The sequence below is a fragment of the Epinephelus lanceolatus genome, chromosome 17 (genome assembly GCF_041903045.1).
Source record: "Epinephelus lanceolatus isolate andai-2023 chromosome 17, ASM4190304v1, whole genome shotgun sequence".
Classification (NCBI taxonomy): domain Eukaryota; kingdom Metazoa; phylum Chordata; class Actinopteri; order Perciformes; family Serranidae; genus Epinephelus; species Epinephelus lanceolatus.
Window position 1 is genome coordinate 23,914,153 of NC_135750.1, and position 23,654 is coordinate 23,937,806.

A 23,654-nucleotide genomic window follows, 5' to 3' on the forward strand; every position below is an offset into this window, starting at 1 on the left:
ACATATCAAAAATTTAACAATAAACATCTTTAAAATTGGATGATTTAGATCAAGATTTAATAGGAAAAAGTCCAAAATGATGCCGGGAAGTTACCAAATCTAGAGGCACCATCGCCACGACACCACCTCGGTTTTGGGGTTAAAAATCCAGCTGACATAAACAACTCTCTAGACAGTCAGCAGCTTCTAGAAAAGCAGAATTAACAGTTGCAACACAGCTGTGCACAATCACACAGACCGACTTCATGGCTGAGCTCATGAGCAAAACTCATGATGTGATCGGATAGAAAAATATCAAGCCAGCAACTGTGAAAAACTCATAAAGAGGCATATGATCTCGTGAAATGTGCTGGACCAGCTAACGAACTCAGAAAAGACTCCAAAATGAAGAAAGAGGCTATTTTTGGGCACCTGTGGGGAGAAATAACCCATCGGGTCCATTTCAGGACACGCGGCGATGGCACTCAGTAAGGCCTCTATCTCCTGCTCTCCTGCATGCTGGAACGTCTGTAAACTTTTAGGCAGACAGGCCTCCACTGATTGCAAAAACTCCTCCAGCTCCTCCATGTTGTACTTGGACGCTCCTTGTTGGACAGTACATGGTTTTGTGTGCTGGCGGCTCTCTATGGGTAGAGTTACAGAGTTTCCATACGTCTCAGGCTGTGTCACCACCACACTGACCAACTCACAGTCGCCCTGACATGACACATCCTCCAACAGCTCGGCAGTGGACAGCTCATCATAGTCTGTTAAAGTCCTTGAACGCCACCCAGAGCTTTCGTTTTGAGTCCTGGAGGCTGACCCTGAGGATGACCTCCCGGTGGAGTGTTTGTATTCTCCATTGCTGAGGGAGTCCTTTTCGTTTAGATCCACCACACCAGATTCTGTTTGTCGCAGCTCCTGGACCAAGCTGCTGCTGTGGTAAAGAGACCGGTTGTCCCTCGCAGGTGAGAAAGGAAACTCCTCCTGCCCTGAGCTAAGAGATCGCCCAGTTCTCAGGTCCCCGGACATATGCATCGCCTCTGAAGATGAGAGGCTCCTGGTGCCGGGCCCTGCTCTTTTGTGGGATCTATGAGCATGTCGCTCCCTCTCAACAGTCGGGCTGTACAGACCCGAGTCTTCTTCAGATGTCAGCGAGCTGGTCATACTCTGCCCTCTCCTGCCATTGATCAGCCCCGGCCTCTCAGCACTCCCGGAGCACAAGGTGCCACTGCGGCTCACATACTCCCCCAAATTAGTTGGGGCAAAAGTCCGCCATGAACGTCTGTGATGCGGATGATCCTTCTTCTCTCCTCCCTGGAGACGCGACTTCGGCAGCACTGTGTCAGTCGCCCTGATTATGTGCCCGTTGAGTTTAAGCCCATCAAAGACCGCACGTTCATCCAGCAGGGCAGGTTTGCGGGTTCGGAGCTCAAACGAACTGGAAGCAGAGAGAGCTCCATTTCCACACAGGGTGCTGAGGTCTAACGTGCGGTGAGTGTAAGGTAGGGTGCCTGTGAAGTGCCGGGAGGAAAGGCTGCCTTTAGAGCCCGAGTCTATTTGTTCATTGAGCCTGACGGTGTCATAAATGGACCTCTGGGGCACATAGCAGTCATCAATGTTCAGGTCCTCCTCCTCCCCCTTCCCGACACAGGAAGGGTTTTGTCTGAGGCAATCTGGTCTGCTCAGCGGTTTGCCCATGCTAAAACAATTGTCACTTATTCACTACAAAGAGAAGATTAAGGATGTATTGAAATCCTCTGAGGTATATGTTGCTTAAGTGCACACTGAGTAGTTTAAGAAGAAGTACAATGTCACCAATTTACACAAGAAGCTGTGTGCAAAATAATCCTCTCTTAAATATCAAATAAATACTAAATGTTTCCACCTATTATTCAAAATAAAATCAACCACTCATGGAGGCTTCCTTTTAAAAATATGGACACAATTAAGTTGATCTACATTTAAAAAATAAAGGCTTTAGAAATACAAATATGTAAAACAATATTAAAAAAATCCCAAACAAATGCTAGGACTATATAGCAGCTTCATACTCCGTATCAGGAATGAAAATCCAGTCTTTCAATACAGTCACCGATCCCAAATATATTCCTCCAGGCTCTTCTCTGTGCCTTGCCAAAACTTATCACCGTTCCCCTGGTCCAAAGTGCTTCTTTTTCCCTGAAATCCTCACAGCATCCAGGCGAGCCAAAGGAAAAAGCTTCAGTGCAAAGTGAAAATATCCACAGGGCAAATCCAGCAGGCTCGACTGAAAACTGTGGGCAGTTCTGAGGAGAGCTGGTACTCCTGGATAAACAAAAAAGCCTGCCCTTTCTCTCTCTCATCGCTCCCTTGCAATGACAGACACCCTCCTGGCAGAGGGTTTCATGCCCCGCCCCCGCTCATTATTCAGACAACATCTGCCACAACTCCATTTGTGCTGAGAGCCGCTCCGGCACATGTTGATTGGTGGACACATGACCCTTTTTTTTTTTTTTTTTCCTCCTCCTTTCTAATTCCCCCTTATGTCAGCATGGCCCATATGACTTCACTTCTAAGCCATCTCCTGCATCCTGACACAATCACTCACTTTTCTACTTTTTTTATTTTCTTTCACTGACTGAGGGAACGGGGAGGGGAAGAGATACGCACCAGCTTTTCTACTTCATATATAAAAAAAATAAATAAAAACAACGTAAACCAGCAGGCAGCAACAGCTCCCACTCTGATGACATCACACTAGGCTGAAATAGATACACATTTTCCTTTTTTCTTTCTCTATGCCCTCTGTTGGCTCCTTGTGGACGGCTGCTGTGAACCCTGCAGATATTCTTAATTACTGTGGAATGCTGAGGGAGGCACAGGTCCCAGGTAATTTAACACCGACGGCTCTGCCAAGTGCATGAAGGCGCTTTTTATGTCCAGTGACCGGGGATAGGAGAAGAAAGGAGAATAGGGGAGATAATGAAAGGAATTTATTTTTGTTTCCTGGATTGTCTACACCACAGTAGCTCCGTGAGGGGCTAAACAATCCCAACTTCTTTGTCCAGATCTGCACGCATGAGAGGAGACGGAAAGGGGATGCTGGCAGAGATAAATAAGCAGCTGAGATCTGGTGGGGTTTTAAAATGGGGATGTTCAGCCACTGAAACCTGAAGACGTTTTAAATATTCAGGCTTTTGTATGTATGAATACAAATTACACTTCTAGTCATCTTCCTGGCTGCTGCAGATCCCTTTGTCCCCACTGTCCCATATATCTTTGATACTATGTGAACTTTACATAAATTGTTAATGCCGCGTTTAATGTAAGCATACAACAACACAACAGCTAAACACACAGGGAGAAAGATGTGCTCTCTGTGGAAGACAACTGAGCATTGTCAAATCTTACTACTGATAAATAATCTTTAAATCAAATATTTTGCCGTTGTTCTTTTTGTAACTTTACAGAAAATGGAAGAAAAATAGGGGGAGCGCTTCCTGGATTATTAACTGACTTGTTTGCATGGATTCTGAAATACATTCCTCATCAATTAAATGTGCTAATTATTTTCTTTATTAATCCATCAATCTTTTGAAATAAAAAATGCCTGAAAAAAGTGACAAATGTCAACAGTCCGAAAGCCAAAGATATTCGATTCATAATCAGAGAACACTAAGAATACCAGCAAACTGTTACAAACTTAGAAGCCAAAAATCCTGGGAATTTTTGCTTTAGGAATTACTTTGATAAATAAATGATCATGTCTGTTGCTGATGCATTTTCTGCCAACTAGACTGAATACTTGTTAAGATCGATTCAGCTGTTATCCTGCAAACCAAGCTGACTGATGTATTCAAAGACAGGTTTTGTTTAACTTTATGGTGGGGGGTGCTACCCCAGGACATTTTGAGCATCAAACACTTTGTTTCCAGCATTTTGGTGAAGATTTATGCACCAATTTTCTCCTTTTCTGCATCAATTTATAGTGTAAATGTCTTCAGTGTTGTCAAAATGACATCATATTTACTATAAAAGAGATAAAGTCAGCTGATTGACTGAGGAGCCAGGGGTCTGAGACAACTTTCTACTGTTAATTAATGGATTTTCATGTCACTGTGACTAAATGTGCTGTGAAACTGTACAGAGTATTGTCTTCAAACTTGTCTTCTGGCCTTCAGGTGCAGTTGAGGACTGCTTTAACACTTGAGAATCAGGTCTGCACTGGAAACAAAGACTAGAAACCTTTGATGGATAGCAAACTCACCATAATCGCCTTACAGCCAAACAATGAGCACTCTACCTCTATAGCAACTGTCCCACACATGTCTCATGTTTCACTTTAAAAACAGTGTATCACTGCTATGTGGCAGTGAGTCAGCAACACTACGTCGTCACAGTGACACTTTTTGCCCTCATTTACTTCAATGAACCGCGTTAGCTGCAGTATGATTCAGACGGTAGAAACTCCTTTCCAAGTGTGCAAGAGACACTGATGTAATGTCTGAGAGAAAAGACGCCCACGCCAGCCCCCAGTGGCGTTGAGTCACCAGAGCTGCCCTTTAAGGTACACATAAAGATATACATACACCAGGACTCCCCTCAGCCGGGCTGCTGCAAACCTCATGTGAAAAACGAGAGTAAACACATGAAGTCAGGCATGTCTCCTTCAAAACTTGACCTAAAATGGTAAGAGCACATGAAAGAGACGAATCCAACGCGCTGTCTTTCTCTGTTTATTTCTCTCCCAACAGCTGCCAATAAAGCCCACTTACCTACAGAAACAAGATCCACTGAACATAAAACACAATATGACACAATCATCTATGTTTTCATGCTGCAGCTAAATAAAGAGTCAAGCTTTGCTTTGTTTTTGGCAGTTTTTCCTCCTCATGTTAAGCATTTGTACGAGTGAGTACAAAGGGGGCTTTCCAGCAGCAGCTGAGGCTGGATATGCCCTCTCAACACGGACTGATGACAGGACAAAGAGGGGGTAAAAACATGCACAATGACAACGCTGCTCAGCAACAATTTGAATCAATCACTTCTTTAATAGTTTCCCTGAGAGGCCTTTAAACCAAACTGACACCCTCCTGCCCCTGCGACCCCGATGATATTTTAATCCATGTATCTCGACTGGAGGTTTGGACGGAGCCCTCCTGCGGGTGTGCAGCACCCCCTTAATTGCAAAAACAAAAATCCCTTGACCTACATCTTAGGACTGATCTGTGTCATTTGCCTATACCCGGCTGTTTACATTGTTTTATCATAATACTATCTAATACTATAAATTACTCACCTCTAAATATAGGTTAATCCTCTTTTGGACATCTCTACAGGAATTTATAGGCTTTTAAAATATTTTGCATCTGTCTGGGAATCTTACTAATGGCTACCCCTTGTGTTATCCCTCACTGAAACCGACAAAGGCCTTTACATTTTCAGAGACAACATGGGGAGTTAAAGGAATTGAAACAGATCATTAGGACAATTAGGACGCTGTGGGTGGGTGTGTTTGTTGTTGTTTGCAATTACTTAAACTAAATTTACTTAGTCCAAGCATTTATAATACAATAGACAAACGCATAATGACATAATTGAAATCATTTGGGACAATAATGTTAGCATTAGCATTAGCATTCAGGCTGATTTGTACCAGGGATGGGTGCAAATTATCTACTTATATAATAATATACGCAATATTTTTTTGAACAATATTTAAGATTATAGATTAAATTGTGCTCAATTTTGGCTGAGTTTTCTGTTACTATTAGACTAGTCAACTAGTCCAAGTTTAAACTTCATTTTAAATGAGGAAGGAAATTCAGTCACTACAAACATCCCTACTTTGTACCAGCTATACAATCTACTACTAGTGTGTGTCTTCATATTACCACAAGTCCTAATGGACGCTCAGCCCAGCAGTGAATACTATAAAGGTTTTAGGACATACTAATAACTACTAAGCATCACCGTACTAACCAGTGTCTATGTCAAGATGGTCACATTAACACCAGGCTACTCTAAGCTTAGAGCCAGACATAATGTCTGACGGTGAAGGTTCAGGCGTAGCAATAATATCGATGTTAAGAGATCAGACGCAGGCCCAGCTTCATTATTGAGACCATTGAATCAAGTGACGCCCTGCTGGCGACCACCTGGCTGTGACGGTCCATCCCTCCTGCACCATCACTGCGTATGGGCCACAGCTCCTTTGTTAACACCAGATGCCCTTAATGAACCAGCAGTCCCCAGAGGATTGCCATGTATAGAGCGAGAGTGCTCAGGGCCTGTTGGTTCTCTGCCCTGGTGCAAGGTTTTTGTGGATAGACAGCATCTAAAATACTAATTGTTAGTTTTTGAAATATATGTGAAACCCAGGAGAGAATAAAGCTTTGAGCATGTAGCTTTTAACCGAGATGAAGTCATAGTAATAATAAAAGCAGCATTTGTCAGTCACTGCCACTGTGAATACATTTGTCACACTGATCACAATCTGGATTAAAATAAAAAAGATTATGATAAGACTTTTCTATCTGCATATCACATGTATGCAAGTTCCATTTTCTACTGTTTAATTTTTCAAGAAAGGTTTTTCTCAAGTGAGCTTCAATTTCACTGTATGTAACCAAAATGTCAGACCACACGTGTCAGTAATTATGTTTGTGCAACATATTCACTCTAATTAAACGTTGCTGTGAAAAACATTATGCTTTCAGCTGTGAATCCATCCCACCATTATCCTTACTAACCCAAAAGTCTGCTTATTGTTTTAAACCTTCTTTAAATCGATGTCACATAGCTGTAGTTTATATAATATCTACACTAGCTGAACCTTAACTGAATTAGTTAAGTGACAGAACATTATCTAGCAATTATTTTGATAAACAATTAAGTGTTTGACATTTCTTTAAGTAAAACATTTAAATATTGTTGTGTTTTAGCTTCTTAAATGTAAAGAAATTGCTGCTTTCCCCTGCCTGTGTTTAACATCAGAGTAAATTGAATATTTTTGCGTTTTTTGACAGTTAGTCAGACAAAATAAAGACATTTAATGACATCGCCTTTGGCTCTCAGATATTGTGATGGACATTTTTAACTGTTTTTTAAATGTTATATAAGAAAAACGATTAATTGTGAAAATAATCAGCCAATTAGTCAGCTGTGTAAATAATTGTTTGCAGTAAATACTGCTGATGCTAAAAAAAGGCAATAACAAGGGTAGAGGCTGCTGTGATTTTATTATCTATGTCTACATGTTAACCTTATTCAAAGGAGCTCTGTGCGACATTCAGAGCACTAACATAACAGCAAAAAATTATTGTCATGTAAAGATATAGTGGAGTAATGGCGTTCTGAGCAGAGAATGATGTCACGCTCCCTCTGTGTGTTGTAATCCGAGCTTCTCTGTTTGTTGTTGACAGTCCGACTGCACTTGCATGTAATTTCAGTGTGTGTATCCCGCTGGCTAACTCATCGCCACTGTTCTGCTCACAGCAACTTGAATAGCACACTTTTTGTATTAGGGAAACACCCAAAAGGTTACTGTAGTCAGTGAAGCACATTCTTGTTTCTTGCTAGTTGCCAACTCAGCTACCTCCATATTGAGAGCCATGTGCAGACAATCTCTGAATCACAGATATACTCATATCATCATATAGAGCTCCTTCAACCAGTCAAATTAAGTGAAATTCCATGTTTAGGTCTAAACAATAAAATAAATGTTAAATCTGGGATACCTTACCTTGAAAGCCTCCAGCTGTTGGTTGATGACGTCCGTCTCCATGCCGACAGCCTCCTGCGACGCCTCCTTGTCCACAGCTCTGCAAAGTTTATCTTCTGCTTGGTGCAGTTTATTGTACAACTCCTCCAGTTTGGTGAGAGTGCTTTGCACCTGCACCTCTCTGCCTTTAGCCCTGTCCAACAGTTTACCACACTGCTTACTCAGAGTGTCCAAGTCTCTCTTCAGGCCCAACAGGTCAGGTGAGGATTCCGTCTCCAGCATCTTCTTACAGCTGTCTCCAGCATTGGCCGTGTTGGCTATCAGCTCTTGCAGCTTGGCCACAAAGCTCTGAATTCTGTCTTGCTGTTCTTTAAGTGTTGCCAAGTCCAGATCCACAGGAGCCATGCTGTCCAGTTCATCATCCAGGTCTGTGAAACGGGTGAACATCTCACGGATGTTGTTTTGGAACTGCCCGATACCCTGCAGTTTACCCTCCAAGACTTGGCACGTCTCCTCTAGTTTCTTGTCAAGGGTGCTGTAGTCTGTTTCCATGCTGTCAGCCTGCAGTAGGAGGTCTGTCACCCCGTCAGCATCTGGGACATCAACCACAAGGTCTTTGGCCAAGGTCTTCAGGTGCTCTATTTGGTTCTGCACTCCCTCTAAACTCTTATGTTGAGCTTTCATGTTGGTCAGGTTCTTGTTGCTGTGTGCCTGCACTCCCTGTGACTCATAGGTATCCACCTGCTTCTTAGCTCCCTCAAGCTGACCCTTTGCCTCTTTGTAGGTATCATTAAATTCCTTAACAGTGTGTGAGATCTTCTCCAGGGACTCCCTCTTGCTCTGCAGACCTTCCACTACATTGTCTACTCTTTTACAAATGCTAGCCTTCTCCTCTTTGATGGCGTCAGTGTCTGCGTTGGCCACGTCAAGGAGGCTATCTGCAGCCGTGTTGAGCTGCTCTACCATCCCTCTGTGTTTGTCCACATCTTTCTGGAGAGCTTTCACCTGAGAAATGGAGCTCTCCACTGCAACAGGATCAACAGTGAGCTTGACTCGGCCCTCGCTAGCTTCACACTCTTGAATCCAAGAGCTGAGCTTCTCTGCGTGCTCCTGATACTTCAGGGATTTCTGCAGAGCAGTCTGGAGTTTGTCAGCTTGCTCTGCGGAGCTCTTCTTCACCTCCTCCCAGTTGGAGGAAAGTGTAGTAAGCTGACCTTGTAGGGCCAACTTCTCTGCACCGTTAGTATTCTGCAGAAGCATCTCGCCTTCCCCTATGATTTTGTTATAAGTTTCTTCATGTTCGCTGAGGGCCTTTTGGAGCTTACTGTGCTCCTCCAAGGATTGTTGCAGGACGTCCACTTTGGCAGAGATGGGCTGGGGCTTAGACTGGTCTTGGAGCTTCTCACCCAGCCACAACTGGAAGTCTTTGGAGGTCTGATGGAACTGCTGAGAGCTGGCGAAGGTTGAGTTGAGCTGCTCGATCCGTTTTGCTACAACAGAGAAATGTGACAATTAGCAAGTTAAATGATTCAATACCGCTCATGCAAAAAGTGGAACCAAAGGGTAGCTGGGATATTGTTGCAGATGACCTTTCATTCTACATGTCTGAAATAATTTAGTGGACAATTTCAGTCAACTATACCAGACGCCAAATTTTTTGACGAAGAAAATATAGCCATGGTTTGATTCCCCCTGGAGAGCAAATGTGATTACTACAATTTAGCCTGCTGGGAAGTTATTGTCATAGCATGAATATATTTTAGTGTGATTCAACACAAATAGAATGATGCTTTCTTTCCAAACATTACAACACTGCATTATTAGGTTAAGTTTAAAAGCCAACCTGCTTTCTCTTCCAACTGTTTGAAAGGCTTGCTGACACTCTCCAGCTGCCTGGCCAGGTCTGCTTTGAGATAGTCCTCAGTCACCATCGCTGTGAGCTCTGCATTAATGGCCTCAGCCTCCTTCAGCTTCTTCCTCTCTTCTCTCAGTTGCGCTGAGATGTTCTGGACGTCCTCCAGCTGCTTCTTCACAGCATCGGGCTGGGTGCTTTGGCCCTGGTGGTTGGTGAGCTGATTCTCCAGCTGAGTGGCAGTCTGACTGACACTCCTCAGCAACTCCTGAAACTTGCCCGTCTTCACCACGGCCTGGTCGATGAGGCTGTCTCGCTGGTCAAGCTGTCCTGTGAGGCCTTGCCATTTCTGGGTGACGGCACCGAGCTGCTCCTGCACCAGCTTCCCACTCGAGGGGTCCTGGTTGCCTGAGGAGCTCAGGATAGCGGAGGCAGCTTCCTCGAGTTGCTCGTATTGAGGTTTGCGGCTCTTAAATTCGTTCTGGAGGATCTGGAAGGCACAGATCAGTCAAGATGAACATTATTTCAGAAAGCCATAGGATAGTCTGGTTCTTAAAGGGACAGTTCACCCCAAAATCAAAAATTGATTTTTTTTTTCTCTTACCTGTAGTGCCATTTGTCAACCTAGATTGCTTTTGTGTGAGTTGCCGAGTGTTGGAAAGAAGCGTGCATCTACTCATGAACAAGAGGCTCGTGCTTGTGATGGCACAAGATGTAAACATTAATGGCTTTCCTCAGCTGAGCTCTAACATTAGCTAGCTCAGTGGTGCTAGGTGAGCTGGCAGTATATGCACGCTTCCTTCTGCGCGATGATATGGTTGGTGGGTGTAGTTCGGCAGTAAAAAAAAATAGTTCCTACACAAAACTGCTTAAAACAAGGTCTGTGGCTCATCTTGAGTAACCAGGTCATGATTTCTGGAAAGAGACATTGCTGTTGAGTTTTTCAAATGTATTTTTTAGTGCTTTGAGCACCACAAGCCAAGTGCTGTCTAATTCCATTATATTGGAGAGCAGATAGACATCTCTACGGTTGATATCTCCAACACTCGGCAACTCACATCAAAACATTCTCGATAAATAGCACCATATGTAAGAGGAAAAATATTTTTGATTTTGGGGATACACAAGCCTCAGGTTATCCAACAACATGCACCATGCTTACCTGAACTTGTTGCTTCTGCATCTTAAGCATGTTGGGGTCTATGGAGAGGGGTCCGAGGACACTCATCATAAGCTCCTTCTCTGAGAGCCACTGACCAAGCTGCAGCTCAGTTGTTTGGAAGATGTCCAGGTTCTTGTTGGACTGCTCCAGGTGCTGCTTCCTCTCCTCTACAGAGCCGCTGATATCAGCCCAAGCAGCATCTGAACAGGGGGCAGAACAATCACACCAGTCTATATTAGTCAGCAAAACAGCACCTTTCTATCCACTGTCCTACTGTTCTGACAGCAAACCTGCCACTGTGCAGGACTTGGCATTATGAACGTGTTAATTTAACTGCTGTGGCAGAGAGCAGGTACTGAGACACGTTCTGTTGACATGTGCTGCATGTATGTTGTGGGTGGATGACTACATGAACACTACTGTACTAATACAGCTGGTCTAATGTCTCATATCATATATGTCATTTTGTAAAAGCCTTTACTCAAAGGCCAGTGCCATAATGAGATACATTTTTCATCAGCGGGATTCAGCATACCTCTGACAGTTTCAGTGACATAAATTACACAGGGCCAGCTGGAGACAACACCTTGGTGCATACCTATTTCTGCCAGCATCTGCTTCCACTTTGCTGCCTCAGGGGAGTTCGGATGAGTCTTAATCAAGTTGAGAAGCGTCTCTCTGAGCTTCTGGAGCTGCTCCTGCTTCTGCTTCATGTCATCCTCAAATGCCTGAGAGAATCAAAGAAATTATAAGCACTCAATCTTGTGATTCCCAACTTAAGTGTCATATGACTATCTCATTCACAGCAGAACAAATGGTTGCGGTTTCAGAACAGAGTTAAACAGACTACTGTACCTTCTGCTGTTCAAGCTGTGTTTTCACTGAATCTTTCTCTGTGGCTGCTTTGTTCCAGGATGCTGCAGTCTTTTTCATGTCCTTCAGCCAAGTCATCATGTTGTCCGTCTCCTTTTGGGCCTCTTTCACCTCCTGCACAGAACCACTCAGCTCTGCTGCTCGACTCTTCAGCGTTTCTCCCAGGCTCGCGTAACCCTCGTTGACGAATGACGTGTTCTGCTGAATTATCATCAGCTCTGAAGACATTAAACGTAATTCAATCATTTCTTACCAGGGGTTTATAGTCAGAGTGTCATCATGAGGTTATCATAACAGTTAGGCACACGTAATATAGTAGCTCTGTGGTACAGTATGTTCAGAATATGAGTGAGGAAAGTAGCAGCATTTGTGGAAATCATCAGCTAAATGATGAATTCAATAAAATACTGGGACTCATTCAAGAGCCGCTCATATGAACAGATGTAGGTAAGTCGCACATATAAGTGACTTAAGAGAACTTGTGCATTTACCAATACAAGTCATACAAGTCATGCACAAGTCATGTTAGTCTGACTTTCTCTGCAGGGGGGAAAACTGTTGTTTGACTGAAGAATTATAATGCCTTAATAAGAATAAATTTCGAGTTTAAATAACAATGAAATCAACAAAAATGGACATTTAAAAATAAAAAAAACTTCATATAAAATTAATATTTTGTTTACTGCATCAATGTGATGTGCATGATGTACTGCTACAAGTATGTATTTTGGCACAACTTCTGCAGGTCATCAGTGTCGCACTAATGAACTGCGCTCACACTCCAACAGCTGTCTCAGAATCCTTAAGCAGGTTATTGTCCAGGTGAGCATCCTCTGCTGCATCAATTATAACAGAGTGTATTCTCAGGAACATCTGCATAACCGCCCTAAGATATATTTGTGAATGAAACCTGCCAAAAAAAGGAGCAAAACTTGGAGTCCTGTATACTAGATATTTAGGGGCATTGAGTTTGCATATAATCAAATCTTAGCGACATCCATCTCGTCATAAACAGGTGGCATTCATCAGTTTAAAACGATTTTGTGCAACTACGAGCTGTTCTGTTGATTCCATTTGGAACAAGCCTCACAGCACAAAGCAAGAGAGGTATCAATGAATGTTCTTGCATGTGGCCTAACGAATATAGCTCCTATCTAATCTAATTATATGTCCTCCCTGTGTGTGTAAAGGGATGTTTGGCCCTTTAAATGTTGATTAATTTTTGAAAAAGCTCGATGGAAAATGATGAAATAACTCACTCCCTATGGAGCTGAGGTTTCATTGCTCAGTTGGGACACAGTAATATATTTGTTAGCTCTTCTGTAACTGTATTACTCATAATCTGAACATGCTGTTTCAGTCATCTCCAACAGTTGCTATTTGTTTGACACAGAGGCACCACAGCCATAGCAGAGTTTTCAAAAACCAGCCATTATACCTAAACAGCTCACCACAAACATTTAATTTCCACAGCAGCATCCACACACACACTTGTTTACCTTTATTGGTTAGGTAGGAATGGCTCGCTGGACCACCACCATTAGTAAGAGCTGATGCAAAGACATAAAGACAAAGCTTGTGTAAAGGACAGGCAGACTGTCTAGGATTGTTGGCACAAGATCTTTCCATGACCTCTAATGGTTAGTGAGTGTACAGTACTCAGAAGTGCACCCAAACACCATGCTTCCCATTCCACCCAATGATTCAAACACATGAGGTTAGGTGCGCTGATGTTTACCTGATTTGTTCGGGGTCTTTGTCTTGGCGGGGGATGTGAGGAACGTCATGAGGCTGCATAGCTCTGATCCTTTACTGTTCAGGTCTTGGACAGCAGGATCTTTGGATGTCCACTCATCTAATAAACCCTGAATAACCAGACAGGTAAATGGAGCGTTCCATTTTTAACACATAAAAGCAAAAGTTGATGTTTAAAAATTCACATGAGAGATGTGTGAAAAAAATTATAATTAAGTTCCTTTTATATTTTTGGCTTTTCACACTGGGTTTAGGATCTACTTCTGTGATCTTTCTGTAACATCTTAGTCTCTCTGCTGGACAACATAGTGTTTCACTCCCAGATCTGTCCTGTATAAACACATACCATCCATCTGTCATTAGTTGGCAGAGAAAGCAAGGCTGGGATGTTGGGGAGTTAAGGGAGGATGGGCCTCTAATCTATAAAAGCACACTTACATTTATCTATTGCAAAACACACAGACTCCTCCAGTGTGCCAGGTGCAAAGTGTAACACCAATGACTTCTGTTCCAGCACTTAAAGTGCAGTTAGACGTAATATATATGTGAATAACCACGATATTGTAACCCTAGTTCTGTTAGCACAGGCGGAGCCCTCTACTGGACTCTATGGGTAATTCTCTCCTCCAATCACGAGCATGCATTTGCCTACTGTAATTTGCATGAACACAGCCAGCCAATTAGGCAAGGCAAGGCTAGTTTATCTAAATAGCACATTTCATACCAACCCACTTTGGCAACCCAAAATTTATTATAGCCCAATCACAAAGCACGCCTCAGTAGCAGTTTGATCTATGAAGTCCAGTAACATAAATCACGATTAGCCTTAGAGGGCAGCACACAACACTCCTTTGTCCTTGTACCCTCATAGCTGATAAGGAGAAAGTCCCTGAAAAAATCCCTTTAAGGAGGAAAAAAATCAGGGCGTGCCCACACAAATATGTGTGGAACTCACAGTGTATATAGGAGCCATATGTCCTGTCATCACCCTACATCCTCCTCAGTGAACGGCATAGGAGCGCCAGGTCCCCTTAGTACAGGGCTTCACCAGTGCTAATAGAACTAGGGTTACAAGATCACAACCTTAGTTCTATCTCACACAGGCTCCGCCCTCTACTGGACTATATGAAGAGCCTGATGGATGACATAACATCAGCCCAGTCACACTAATTCTGACCAGCTAATGGTTAGTCGCCATGGAGAAAGCTGATCAGTGGTGTGACGACCCCTTCCACTCTGCCTGTCAGTTATCTTACTCTGCTGTTGTGTTTGCAGATGCTGGTGGGTGGAGCTGGGGGATCGTCTGGTCATACCTGCCCATCTGGGTGGGGCTCCCAGTAGGCATAAAGTGACTGCCTTCCTAGTCTAGCTGCTAAAGAATGAAAGGATGATAAGGATTCATATGCTTTATACTGTGGGTTCCACACATGTTTGGATAGGCACATCCTGATTGGCTAGCTACGTTTATGCAAATTTCAGTGGGCAAATGTGTGCTTGTGATTGGAGGAGAGTACTACCCAATAGAGATCATGTGTGAGATAAAACTGGAAAAGACTTTCTGTTTATCTCCTGACTCACATTGACTATCTGCAGGTCCTTTTCCAGACTCTTCACGCTGCAGCTCGGCTGAACCGCAGGCACTTTCTCATTGGTCTGCTCCAGCCACTTGGTGAGAGCGCTGGCTGCAGATCTGAACTCTTCCAGCTGGTCCTGACAGGATGATACCTCCTCTTCCCTGTGGTAGACAAGAATCAGTCATCATGCATCCATCTATACAGTATACAAACACAACTGTTAAGGAAAGAGGATGTTTAAGTGGAGATACGAAGACCTTATTTTAACCCTCCCCTGTCCAAACTTACTTTTCTTTGACGGTGTCTGTGAATGTGCTGAAAATATTCAAGAGACTGTCCATCTTGCCCTGGATCTGGGCTTTGTTTCCATCTGGGCTTATTTCAGACAGCTCCTTGGACAGGGTCTGCAGCTTCTCCAGATCACTGGCATGTTCAGCCATCTCAGCTTTAGTGGTCTACAATGAAATATATAATTGTCAGTCACTCTTTGCAGCATAAAATACATTTTTGGATGAAAACATCGCATTGGTTGCGTTACAGTTACCTGCATTAGCTGAGACAGTTCACTGAAAGTTTTCCCCGGCCCGTCTGTCTCGTGCAGATCTTGCGAACGCTTCACGACAAACTGCTGAACTTTATCTGCGACGTTCTCAAACTCTTCTACCTTGTCCTTCAGCTGCTCCAGCTGGGAGACTTTTTGCTTATGCTTGTCACATGCATCAGAGAATCGTTGGGAGAGGATGTCCATCTTAGACTGCAGACGCGCAGCAGCGGAGGGATCTGCCGTCTCCACAAACTTCTTCACCTTGGCTTTCATGGCTGAGATGCTGCTCTGTCGACTTGCTATGTCCTGCTCTAACGCCTTGAAAACACAGGAGGGAAAACTGTTTTAAAAGCTAAATAAAGTGAATATGGTAAAAAAGAATGAACCACTGAATGCATAAAATAATAGATGCAGGATCTAGTTAGTGGACGGCTGACATGCTGACAGGAATACATACCACTTCTTTGCTGAGGATGTCTCCAATGGATGCAGAGTCCAGGGGAATTTGTCCTTTCTCTTTCACACTGGCCTCCACTCCCTCCATCCATCCCATCATCTCATCCAAACCATCCTGGACACTCATGGAGCGAGTCAGGGTGATTTGCAGTTTCTCATTTCGATCACTTACAGACTTGGACAGGTTGTCGTAGCGCTCGACGATGTCATCTACAACGCAGGCAAACAAATCAGGTTGTGTTTAAAACTGAACAATTTCTCATTGTTTGGGGACACATTGTGAGATAAACATTTCAAACCAAAGCAGAAACTCATTTGACATTTATGGGTTTCTTGAGGCTAAAGATTATACTTGCTAAGATTTCGGTAGAGTAAATGCAGTTTTAATTGTAAGCCAAGAAACCAGTGTTTATAGAGAAGTGATACAAATAAGACACATTAAAAGCCACATTTCACATTGAAAACCTGTTTAAATTTTAGAAATGGGATTGTGGACACTTGGAGAGTGTGCTTGCGTAACAACCTACCTAGTTACAAGCAACAAGCTGCAAGGCTAACATTTTGCAGAGCTATGAGATTAACTTTAAGATGCACTTTCTGGAAGCACATCTGCTCTGTCTCCCTCACTGAGAAATTCTAGATCTAGCATCTGCCCTGCTTGTGCTAGGTTGGGATCTTTAATTTTTGAAACAGTATTTCAATATCTGGCATCTTGCAATTTGCACATTAAAAGTCCTAATCCCATTATTTAAGTGTCAATGATAACACATAGTATCATTTAAACTCAGATATTCTGTGGAGGGTGCAAAATCTGCTCCCTGTTTTGATTTATTTCCCTCACCTACTGTCTCCTGGATGTCATCTGAGTTGCTCAGCAGGTCTCCTTCAGATGTTATCAAGGACTCAGCTGCTTTGCGTAGTGTGTCAATAGCAGTCTGATGTCCCGTCATCTGACCTTGCAGGGCCTGTGGATCAATACGCAAGAAGTGGAAGTCAGAGAAAATAAAAGCATCCACATAGGTAACAGTCCTCTGCTGACATTTATACTGTACTGTCAGATTATGTGTATAACTTTTGTAGTAGATTGCAGATAAAAAATGATGATGCACAAGACCGTCTGGACAGCATTTATGGAAATATTGAGTCATGCCACAGATATATCACAGATATATTTAGAAGTACCTGTCTGCCTCGAGTGTAACACTTAGAGAAAGGCTTAGGATTCTTTGCAGTGATTTGTAACTGAAGCTGAAACTACAGCTTTCCCTGGTTGGCCCACAGGCGCCTCTTATCTGGGCATATCAATGCCGAAAGTCACTACCTCCCTACAGAGAAATGTTTAAGCTAACTGCTGCCAAAAGCTTTGACAGAGACAGCATCGTTTCTTATCCTCCTGTAGGAGTACGCAGGCTACAAATAACCACAGTTAAACTATTCACATGTGGGCCTGAATTTGAACAGAGCTAAAAATAGCCATGCTGTACTTAAGTCAGTGGAAACACTGTATATGGTAAGGCAGGTCTGTCGTGCCATGACCTTCTAACCCAGTCGATGCTTTGAGTCCTGCACGTGTTATTTCTTAATAAAGCTATTCTTATTTCTTTACATCCATTATTCAAAACTTGACATCCATTAAAGGGATAGTTCCAATATTTTGAAGTGGGATTGTATGGGGAACTTATCCATAGCCAGTGTATTACCTATAGTAGTTGTCAGTCGGTGCACCCCAAGGTTTGAGAAGCAAACAGGAGTACCGCCACAGAGGCTAAGCAATGTACAGCTGTGGATGGGGGCAGCATTAAGACATATTTTAGACACCTAAAAAAAGTGTCTGCTATATTGACCTTATTGACATTTTCATCACTCACCTTGCAGCACTGAGTCCTTTCCAATGAGTAAGCCGTTAACATTTTCAGTTCCCCATTTATGCTCTCGTCAAAGCCACCAGACGCCATTGAGAAAAACAGTCATTTAAGCTCGCTGCACCCAGGAGCTGCTATTCTATTGCTGCCTCAACTAGTTAGCTTGTTTGCGCTATTGTGTGAGTTTAGTGAATCCGAACTAACCACTTTAAACGCCACAGGCACACAATTACACAAACTAACTGTTCAAGGCAGCGGTAGACCAGCAACTCCTGTATTCAGTGATGTTAAATTACTGTTTTTCTCAATAGAGTCTGGCTTTGAAGAGAGTGGCATAATTGCTTTAGTTCCCCATTGAAAATGATTGTCTGACAGTATGGTAAAGTGGTGAAAATATTCTAAATATAGTGCACACTTAAACTGATACTGATTTTTTTGCGGTGGGACCTTTTTTAAGTGGCTAACACATTTTGCTGCCGCCATACAGTGCTTAACTTCTGCGGCAGCACTCGTGCTTGCATCTCCAAACATCCGTTGTTGGTAATACACTGACTATGGATAAGTCCCTCATACAACCCCACTTCAAAAGATTTGAACTATCCCTTTAATATACAGATTGAGTTGATTAGAGTTGTAGTTTCCTACTTTGTGTTGCATTGTGTTGCTGCACAGAAATTTCCTTTGGGATAAGCAGTATAATATAACATCTTATCTTATCTTAAGGACACCATCTGACACATGAAAGACAGTTTTAAACATTAACTGTAACAATCTAATTTTCATCACTGTGATATGCATTCCATGGCAGTAAAACTCAAAAGGGCTTTTTCACATGACTTCTGTGTTGGCCTCAAGAATTATGGAGGCGTCACAGAAACATGAAAAAAAATGTACAACAAGATAAAAAAAAGGCAACAGTCTCTGAGCTTTGGACTTGTGCCTCAAGCCCGACAGCCATGATTTACAGTTTTCCTTGCCTTGGTCTCCTCCAGCTGTTTCTGTAGGGTTTGTGGGTCAGCTGCTATGGTCTCTGATTGATGCCGTCTCGCCTCCTCCTCCGAGCTGTTGAGCCACTTCAAAAGACCGGCGCTAGAGTCGTCATATTTCTTGTATTTGTCAACAACGTCTTTGAGGTTGTTGCCGAGCTGATTGCACTAAAAAAAGGACATTAAAATATACTGTATGAGTAATATGTATCATGAAAACAAATGATTAAGTGCACAGGTGCAATGTGTGAGGACAACAATTTAATGGGAAACAGTCACTTTCTCTGGCAGTTACTTTCACTGAAGTGTGACACCTTGTTTTCAAGACTAATGCTCCCACCCAGTGGCAAGAATAAATCACTGCAACCTCTTAAGCTCTGATTATCTGCAGACTAAATACCTGAGAATGTAGTGTTTTGTATCTGCTGGCTGCTGAATCCAACTTGTCCTTGACAGCAGAACAGGTTCCTGAAGTATCCACGTCCAGCAGAGCGTTCTTAGCTGCAGAGTTAGCCAACCCACAGGCGTTAGCCACATCCAGCACTTTCTGCCCCGACATGGTGATGAAGCGAAGGTCCCCTTTGTGGGAAATCACATCCTCTGAGAAGCTTTTCTGTCTCTGGAGTTTATCACTGAGGATATTAAGCGAGTCTGCAGGAGCACCCAGCTTCTCTATCTCTCCCTCCGCCTGGTCTAACCAGCCCTCGAACTCCTCGCAGTCACCCTGGAACTTCTTCAGCTCCTCCTGGACACACTGCACCTGCTTCATCTGCTGCTCGGCCTGCGTCAGCGAGGCCTCGTAGCGCCCCTTCAGCTCCTGGATGTTCTTCTGAAGTTTCTCCTTCTCCTCTGGGGACAGAACGTTAGCCTGCTTCTCGAGGAGAGCCTGAGCCGACTGGGTGGCCATGATCAGATCCTGCTGCTGGGACAGGATCTCCTGGTGACGGGCCTGTGGGAACAGTAAAGGCTTGAGGAAACAATACACAATTTATACTCATTTTATTCTCTACCATTTCTTGCTTTTTGTCTTTAGTGGCTTTAAATGCTGGTCTGCAGTATCAGCTTTAATATTCCAGTCCCTTGTCCCATTTCTTAATTTGCAAATTTCAAGTCTGCTAAATATTATTAAACTAAAGTGTTAGCAACTTTTTGACATATTACATAACCTGTATCTAGAGCACATTTCACAGTGGAATCTATCTCTTCATCTCCATCTCTTCTTCTTTGTCATTTCTTTGCTGCTTCTGTCTTTAGATTCAACTTTAGATTCATGCATGATGATCTGCCTCAAATAATGCCCTGGGATCTTTATTAACTAGTGCACTTTTGGTAAACAAAGTCAGTGCCTGAAAGAAAACTCCGACATGTAAGTATGGACTACTTCAGAGAATTCTCTCTCTCACGTTTAAGCAACAAACCAACTCTACCTTGACCCTGTCATACTGCTTATCGAGGTCCAGGGAGGCGTCTTTCTTCTCGCTACTTTCTCTGCCAAAATCGTTCTCAGTGGTCTGCAAAGCGTTTCCATTGGCATCGTCATCCTCTCCTATCAGTCCCATGGCTGACGTTTCTTCTGGCAGGTTTCCATTCTCTTTACTTATACGGTCACTTTGATCCAGAATCTTCTCGTTTTCATTCCCTATGTTGGATATCCAGTCAAGCAGATCTTCGATTTTGTTCTTACTTTCTTCAAGCCGCTCAACAGCTGCTGCCTGAAAAGACAGATGCATAAACATATTAACAAAACACTGAGTCCTGAACAAAATCCACACGCTACAATGCATTACATGGATACTACAAATGAGGTAATCTGAACTCTGACCTTTTCACTCTCCTGTTTTATGGCTGTGGTAACAACCTTCTCCAAATCTTTCCTGGACTCCTCAGCCCGCTGGTTGATGAGCTTGGCTTTGCTCTTAGCCTCTTCCAACTTGCTCTCGATGACGGCGATTTGATCGGGCATCAACTTGCTCCGGTTTTCATCCAGAAACTTTTTAGTGCTGCTGATGACCTCATTCAAGGCACTGGCATTAGTCAATACGTCTTTTTGCAGAGCCTTAGGATCAGGGAGAAATAAGAACAGACATGGTTGGATTACTGAGCGGGCCTACAGGGCACAGGCCCAGGGGCCCAAAATGTTCAGGGCCCCCGGCCTTCACCTACAAAATGTCACACAAATTAACAAGTATTGGCCAGGATGAGACTCAAAGGACTACAAAGAGATTCAAAGGAACTACAAAGAGGCACAAAATGACAAAAAAGACATAAGTAAACCTCAAAGAGAAACAATTCAACTTTTAAAGAGACACAAAATGATACTAAATACATGCAAAGGAACCACAGTGACAAAAAACGACCACAAAGAGAAACAAAATGACGAAAAGACACAACTATACCTCATAGAGACACAAAACATCTACAGAGAGATATAAAGGAAGTACAAAAACACGCAAACTGACTACAAATAGATCAAAAACAACTTCAAAGAGAAGGAAAATTACCAAGAAAGACATACAATGTTCCCTATGAGACACAAAATGACAACAAAGAAACACAAAACAACCACGAGGACACACAACATTACCACAAAGAGACACAAAACTACAAAAAGATGCTCACAACTACAACAAGACACAAAACAACAACATTGAAAAGAAGTAAAACAGCACAAAATCTGTGTGTCTTGCTCCTGTGTAGGAAATGTGGTGGGGCCGTTTGCATGCCTGTGTCCAGGGGCCCATTGTCTCATAATCCACCCATTGGAATGGACGCAATAAAAACTTGGACACACACACACTATGCTACTTAAAAGCAAAGGAACTGTATTTCAAACCTGGTGCTCCTGCTGGTACTGCTGCAGGTCTGTCACACTCTCAGCATTCTCAGCCTGTTGCTGATGACCAATCAGCTGGTTTTCTGTCAGGGTGAGATTGTCACACACTTCCTCCAACTTCTCTGTAAACGCCTTGTGTTTCTCCAACAAAGACTGCCAAACAGGAATTAAAAAGACACCAGTAAATATCACAACATGAGGCTGTCATTAAACACATTCACATCCTCACGCCATATAACAGTGACATGAAACAAAACCCTACAGCAGCTGCACAAAGGGTTATTCCTATGGTGTGAACAGCCCAGTCAATATTTGGCAACACAAACATCAAAACAAGGGACAAGAAATTACTCAAGCACTTAAAGGTTACATGCAAAATCAGCTTTAGGATACATTTCATATCATCATAACAGTGTAAAAATCTAGTATGCTGTAAACATGCTGTCTTGTCATTCGCTGCTTTGGTCTCGTGATGGTAATAAGAACATTATGTTTGGTGTGTTAATGGGGTCGTTGTGGGTGAACGTTTTCCAATAGAGAAGGTGCATTTTGTCCACTGTTAATCATTCACTGGTGTCTTGAAGGCCTGCAGGATACAACCAGCACACAGAGTTAGTCTGCAGGAGCGATCGGGCACTTGAGCATGCAGCGTTGTTATTTTTCCTAAACATTTAGACATCACAGTAGAAGCTCCTAAATCTGAATCCTGGAAACAAAAGCCAGTACTCAATACAATAATGAGAAACCACATTATGTTAAATGTCTTGTCATAAATCACTTGTCACAATCCACAAATAATACTACCAATGTTTAAATTGTACCATGGCTTACACAGCCCGCTCTACATGCGCTGAAAGCATTCGTTATTACTCAGCAAACAAAACATGTATACACAGCTATCTGTCTATCCACAGGCAGACCTTCTCCTGGCTCTCCCTCTCCCTGGTGTCCAGTAGGACATCTAAGGCGCTCCTTTGGGTAACAAGCTTCTCTGTCTGGTCCCTGAACGCTCGCTGTGTGGTGCTGAGGAACTTTAGGAGGTAGCTGCTCTGAGCTGGACTTAGGAACTGAGCGTGCTCAGAAATAAAGCACTGGATATCAAACGTGACATCCTCTAACTTGAGCTTGGCTTCTTTTTGCAGACTGCTCTCCGAGTCCTGGAAGGAAAGATGGAAACATGCGGAGTAAGTTTCTGTAGTCGCTGTAAATACTGGATGGTTTTAATTAAATGTATTTATAGATACCCTGTTCTGCTGAATCAAGTGTTTCAGTGCGTCCGCATCACATGGATTCAAATCCATGTCACATGTCTCAGAGCTGTTTTGGATGAGGGCTGCAAGTTCATCAAGATCACTGAGGTGTTTCAGGTATGTTGATTCCAACTGTGCCTGAAATCACATTTGAAGTAGTCAATGGCTGATGCAACTGTTACATCATGTGAATTACTAGAAGTGAGCACTGACCTTTCCTGTTTTCATTGCTTGAATTAGGGAGTGACTCCTCTCTGCACACATTTGGGAAACAGCAGTAAAGTTTGGCTCTAAATCCAGATATGTCGAGGCCAAGTCTTGGTGGATTTGTATGGGAATGTGCTCATCAGCAGAATTTAAGAGCTGTTTGGCTTTTTCCATATCTACTGTTATAACACCCCCCAGTCTAGAAAGGTGGGACTCGAGAGACTGGACCAAAAAAAAAAAAAAAAATGTCAGGAACTAATGCGTTAAGTTAAAAACTGAGAAGAAATAATATTGTTTAATATTGTTATTTTCTAACCTGAAAATCCTCTGATTGGATCTGCAGCTCTTCCATGTTGCTACTCACAGGTGTCAGGATTAAAATTTCTTTTCTGACGTCTTCTAAAACATCAGCGTGGTCTTGCAGTCTCCCAACACACTCCAAATAATCCTGGATGGAGAACAGCTGTGGGAAAGGAAAACACAAAACAAAAGTGGAGAAGATGTTACTTGTGTCACAAACTGAGGGACGTGGCTATCTTAAAGAAATACTTCATCCCCCAAATGACGATTTGCTCACCACTTGTTGCGTTAAATTTGTGTAGAAAACTTTCTTCTT

At 42.9% G+C, this 23,654-nt stretch overlaps 1 protein-coding gene across 27 annotated transcripts in view; it reads right to left on the reverse strand.

Annotated features, from left to right (window-relative positions):
- dst (dystonin) overlaps window positions 1–23,654 on the reverse strand; it is a 140,151-nt gene that overhangs the window by 33,936 nt on the left and 82,561 nt on the right. For 25 of the 27 annotated variants that reach the window (XM_078160562.1, XM_078160578.1, XM_078160574.1 and 22 more), the window contains 21 exons: window positions 23,355–23,501; window positions 23,045–23,260; window positions 22,826–22,969; window positions 22,502–22,738; window positions 21,582–21,734; window positions 20,571–20,804; window positions 20,176–20,460; window positions 19,149–19,697; window positions 18,740–18,916; window positions 16,742–16,865; window positions 15,902–16,110; window positions 15,445–15,762; window positions 15,189–15,355; window positions 14,905–15,061; window positions 13,310–13,436; window positions 13,071–13,121; window positions 11,554–11,789; window positions 11,297–11,426; window positions 10,699–10,898; window positions 9,528–10,026; window positions 7,706–9,174 (listed from right to left, as the gene is read on the reverse strand). In XM_078160562.1, coding sequence (XP_078016688.1) covers window positions 7,706–9,174; window positions 9,528–10,026; window positions 10,699–10,898; window positions 11,297–11,426; window positions 11,554–11,789; window positions 13,071–13,121; window positions 13,310–13,436; window positions 14,905–15,061; window positions 15,189–15,355; window positions 15,445–15,762; window positions 15,902–16,110; window positions 16,742–16,865; window positions 18,740–18,916; window positions 19,149–19,697; window positions 20,176–20,460; window positions 20,571–20,804; window positions 21,582–21,734; window positions 22,502–22,738; window positions 22,826–22,969; window positions 23,045–23,260; window positions 23,355–23,501 — 5,829 coding nt within the window. The remainder of the gene's footprint in view (window positions 1–7,705; window positions 9,175–9,527; window positions 10,027–10,698; window positions 10,899–11,296; window positions 11,427–11,553; window positions 11,790–13,070; window positions 13,122–13,309; window positions 13,437–14,904; window positions 15,062–15,188; window positions 15,356–15,444; window positions 15,763–15,901; window positions 16,111–16,741; window positions 16,866–18,739; window positions 18,917–19,148; window positions 19,698–20,175; window positions 20,461–20,570; window positions 20,805–21,581; window positions 21,735–22,501; window positions 22,739–22,825; window positions 22,970–23,044; window positions 23,261–23,354; window positions 23,502–23,654) is intronic. The other 2 variants (XM_078160561.1, XM_078160581.1) reach the window with 2 other exon arrangements.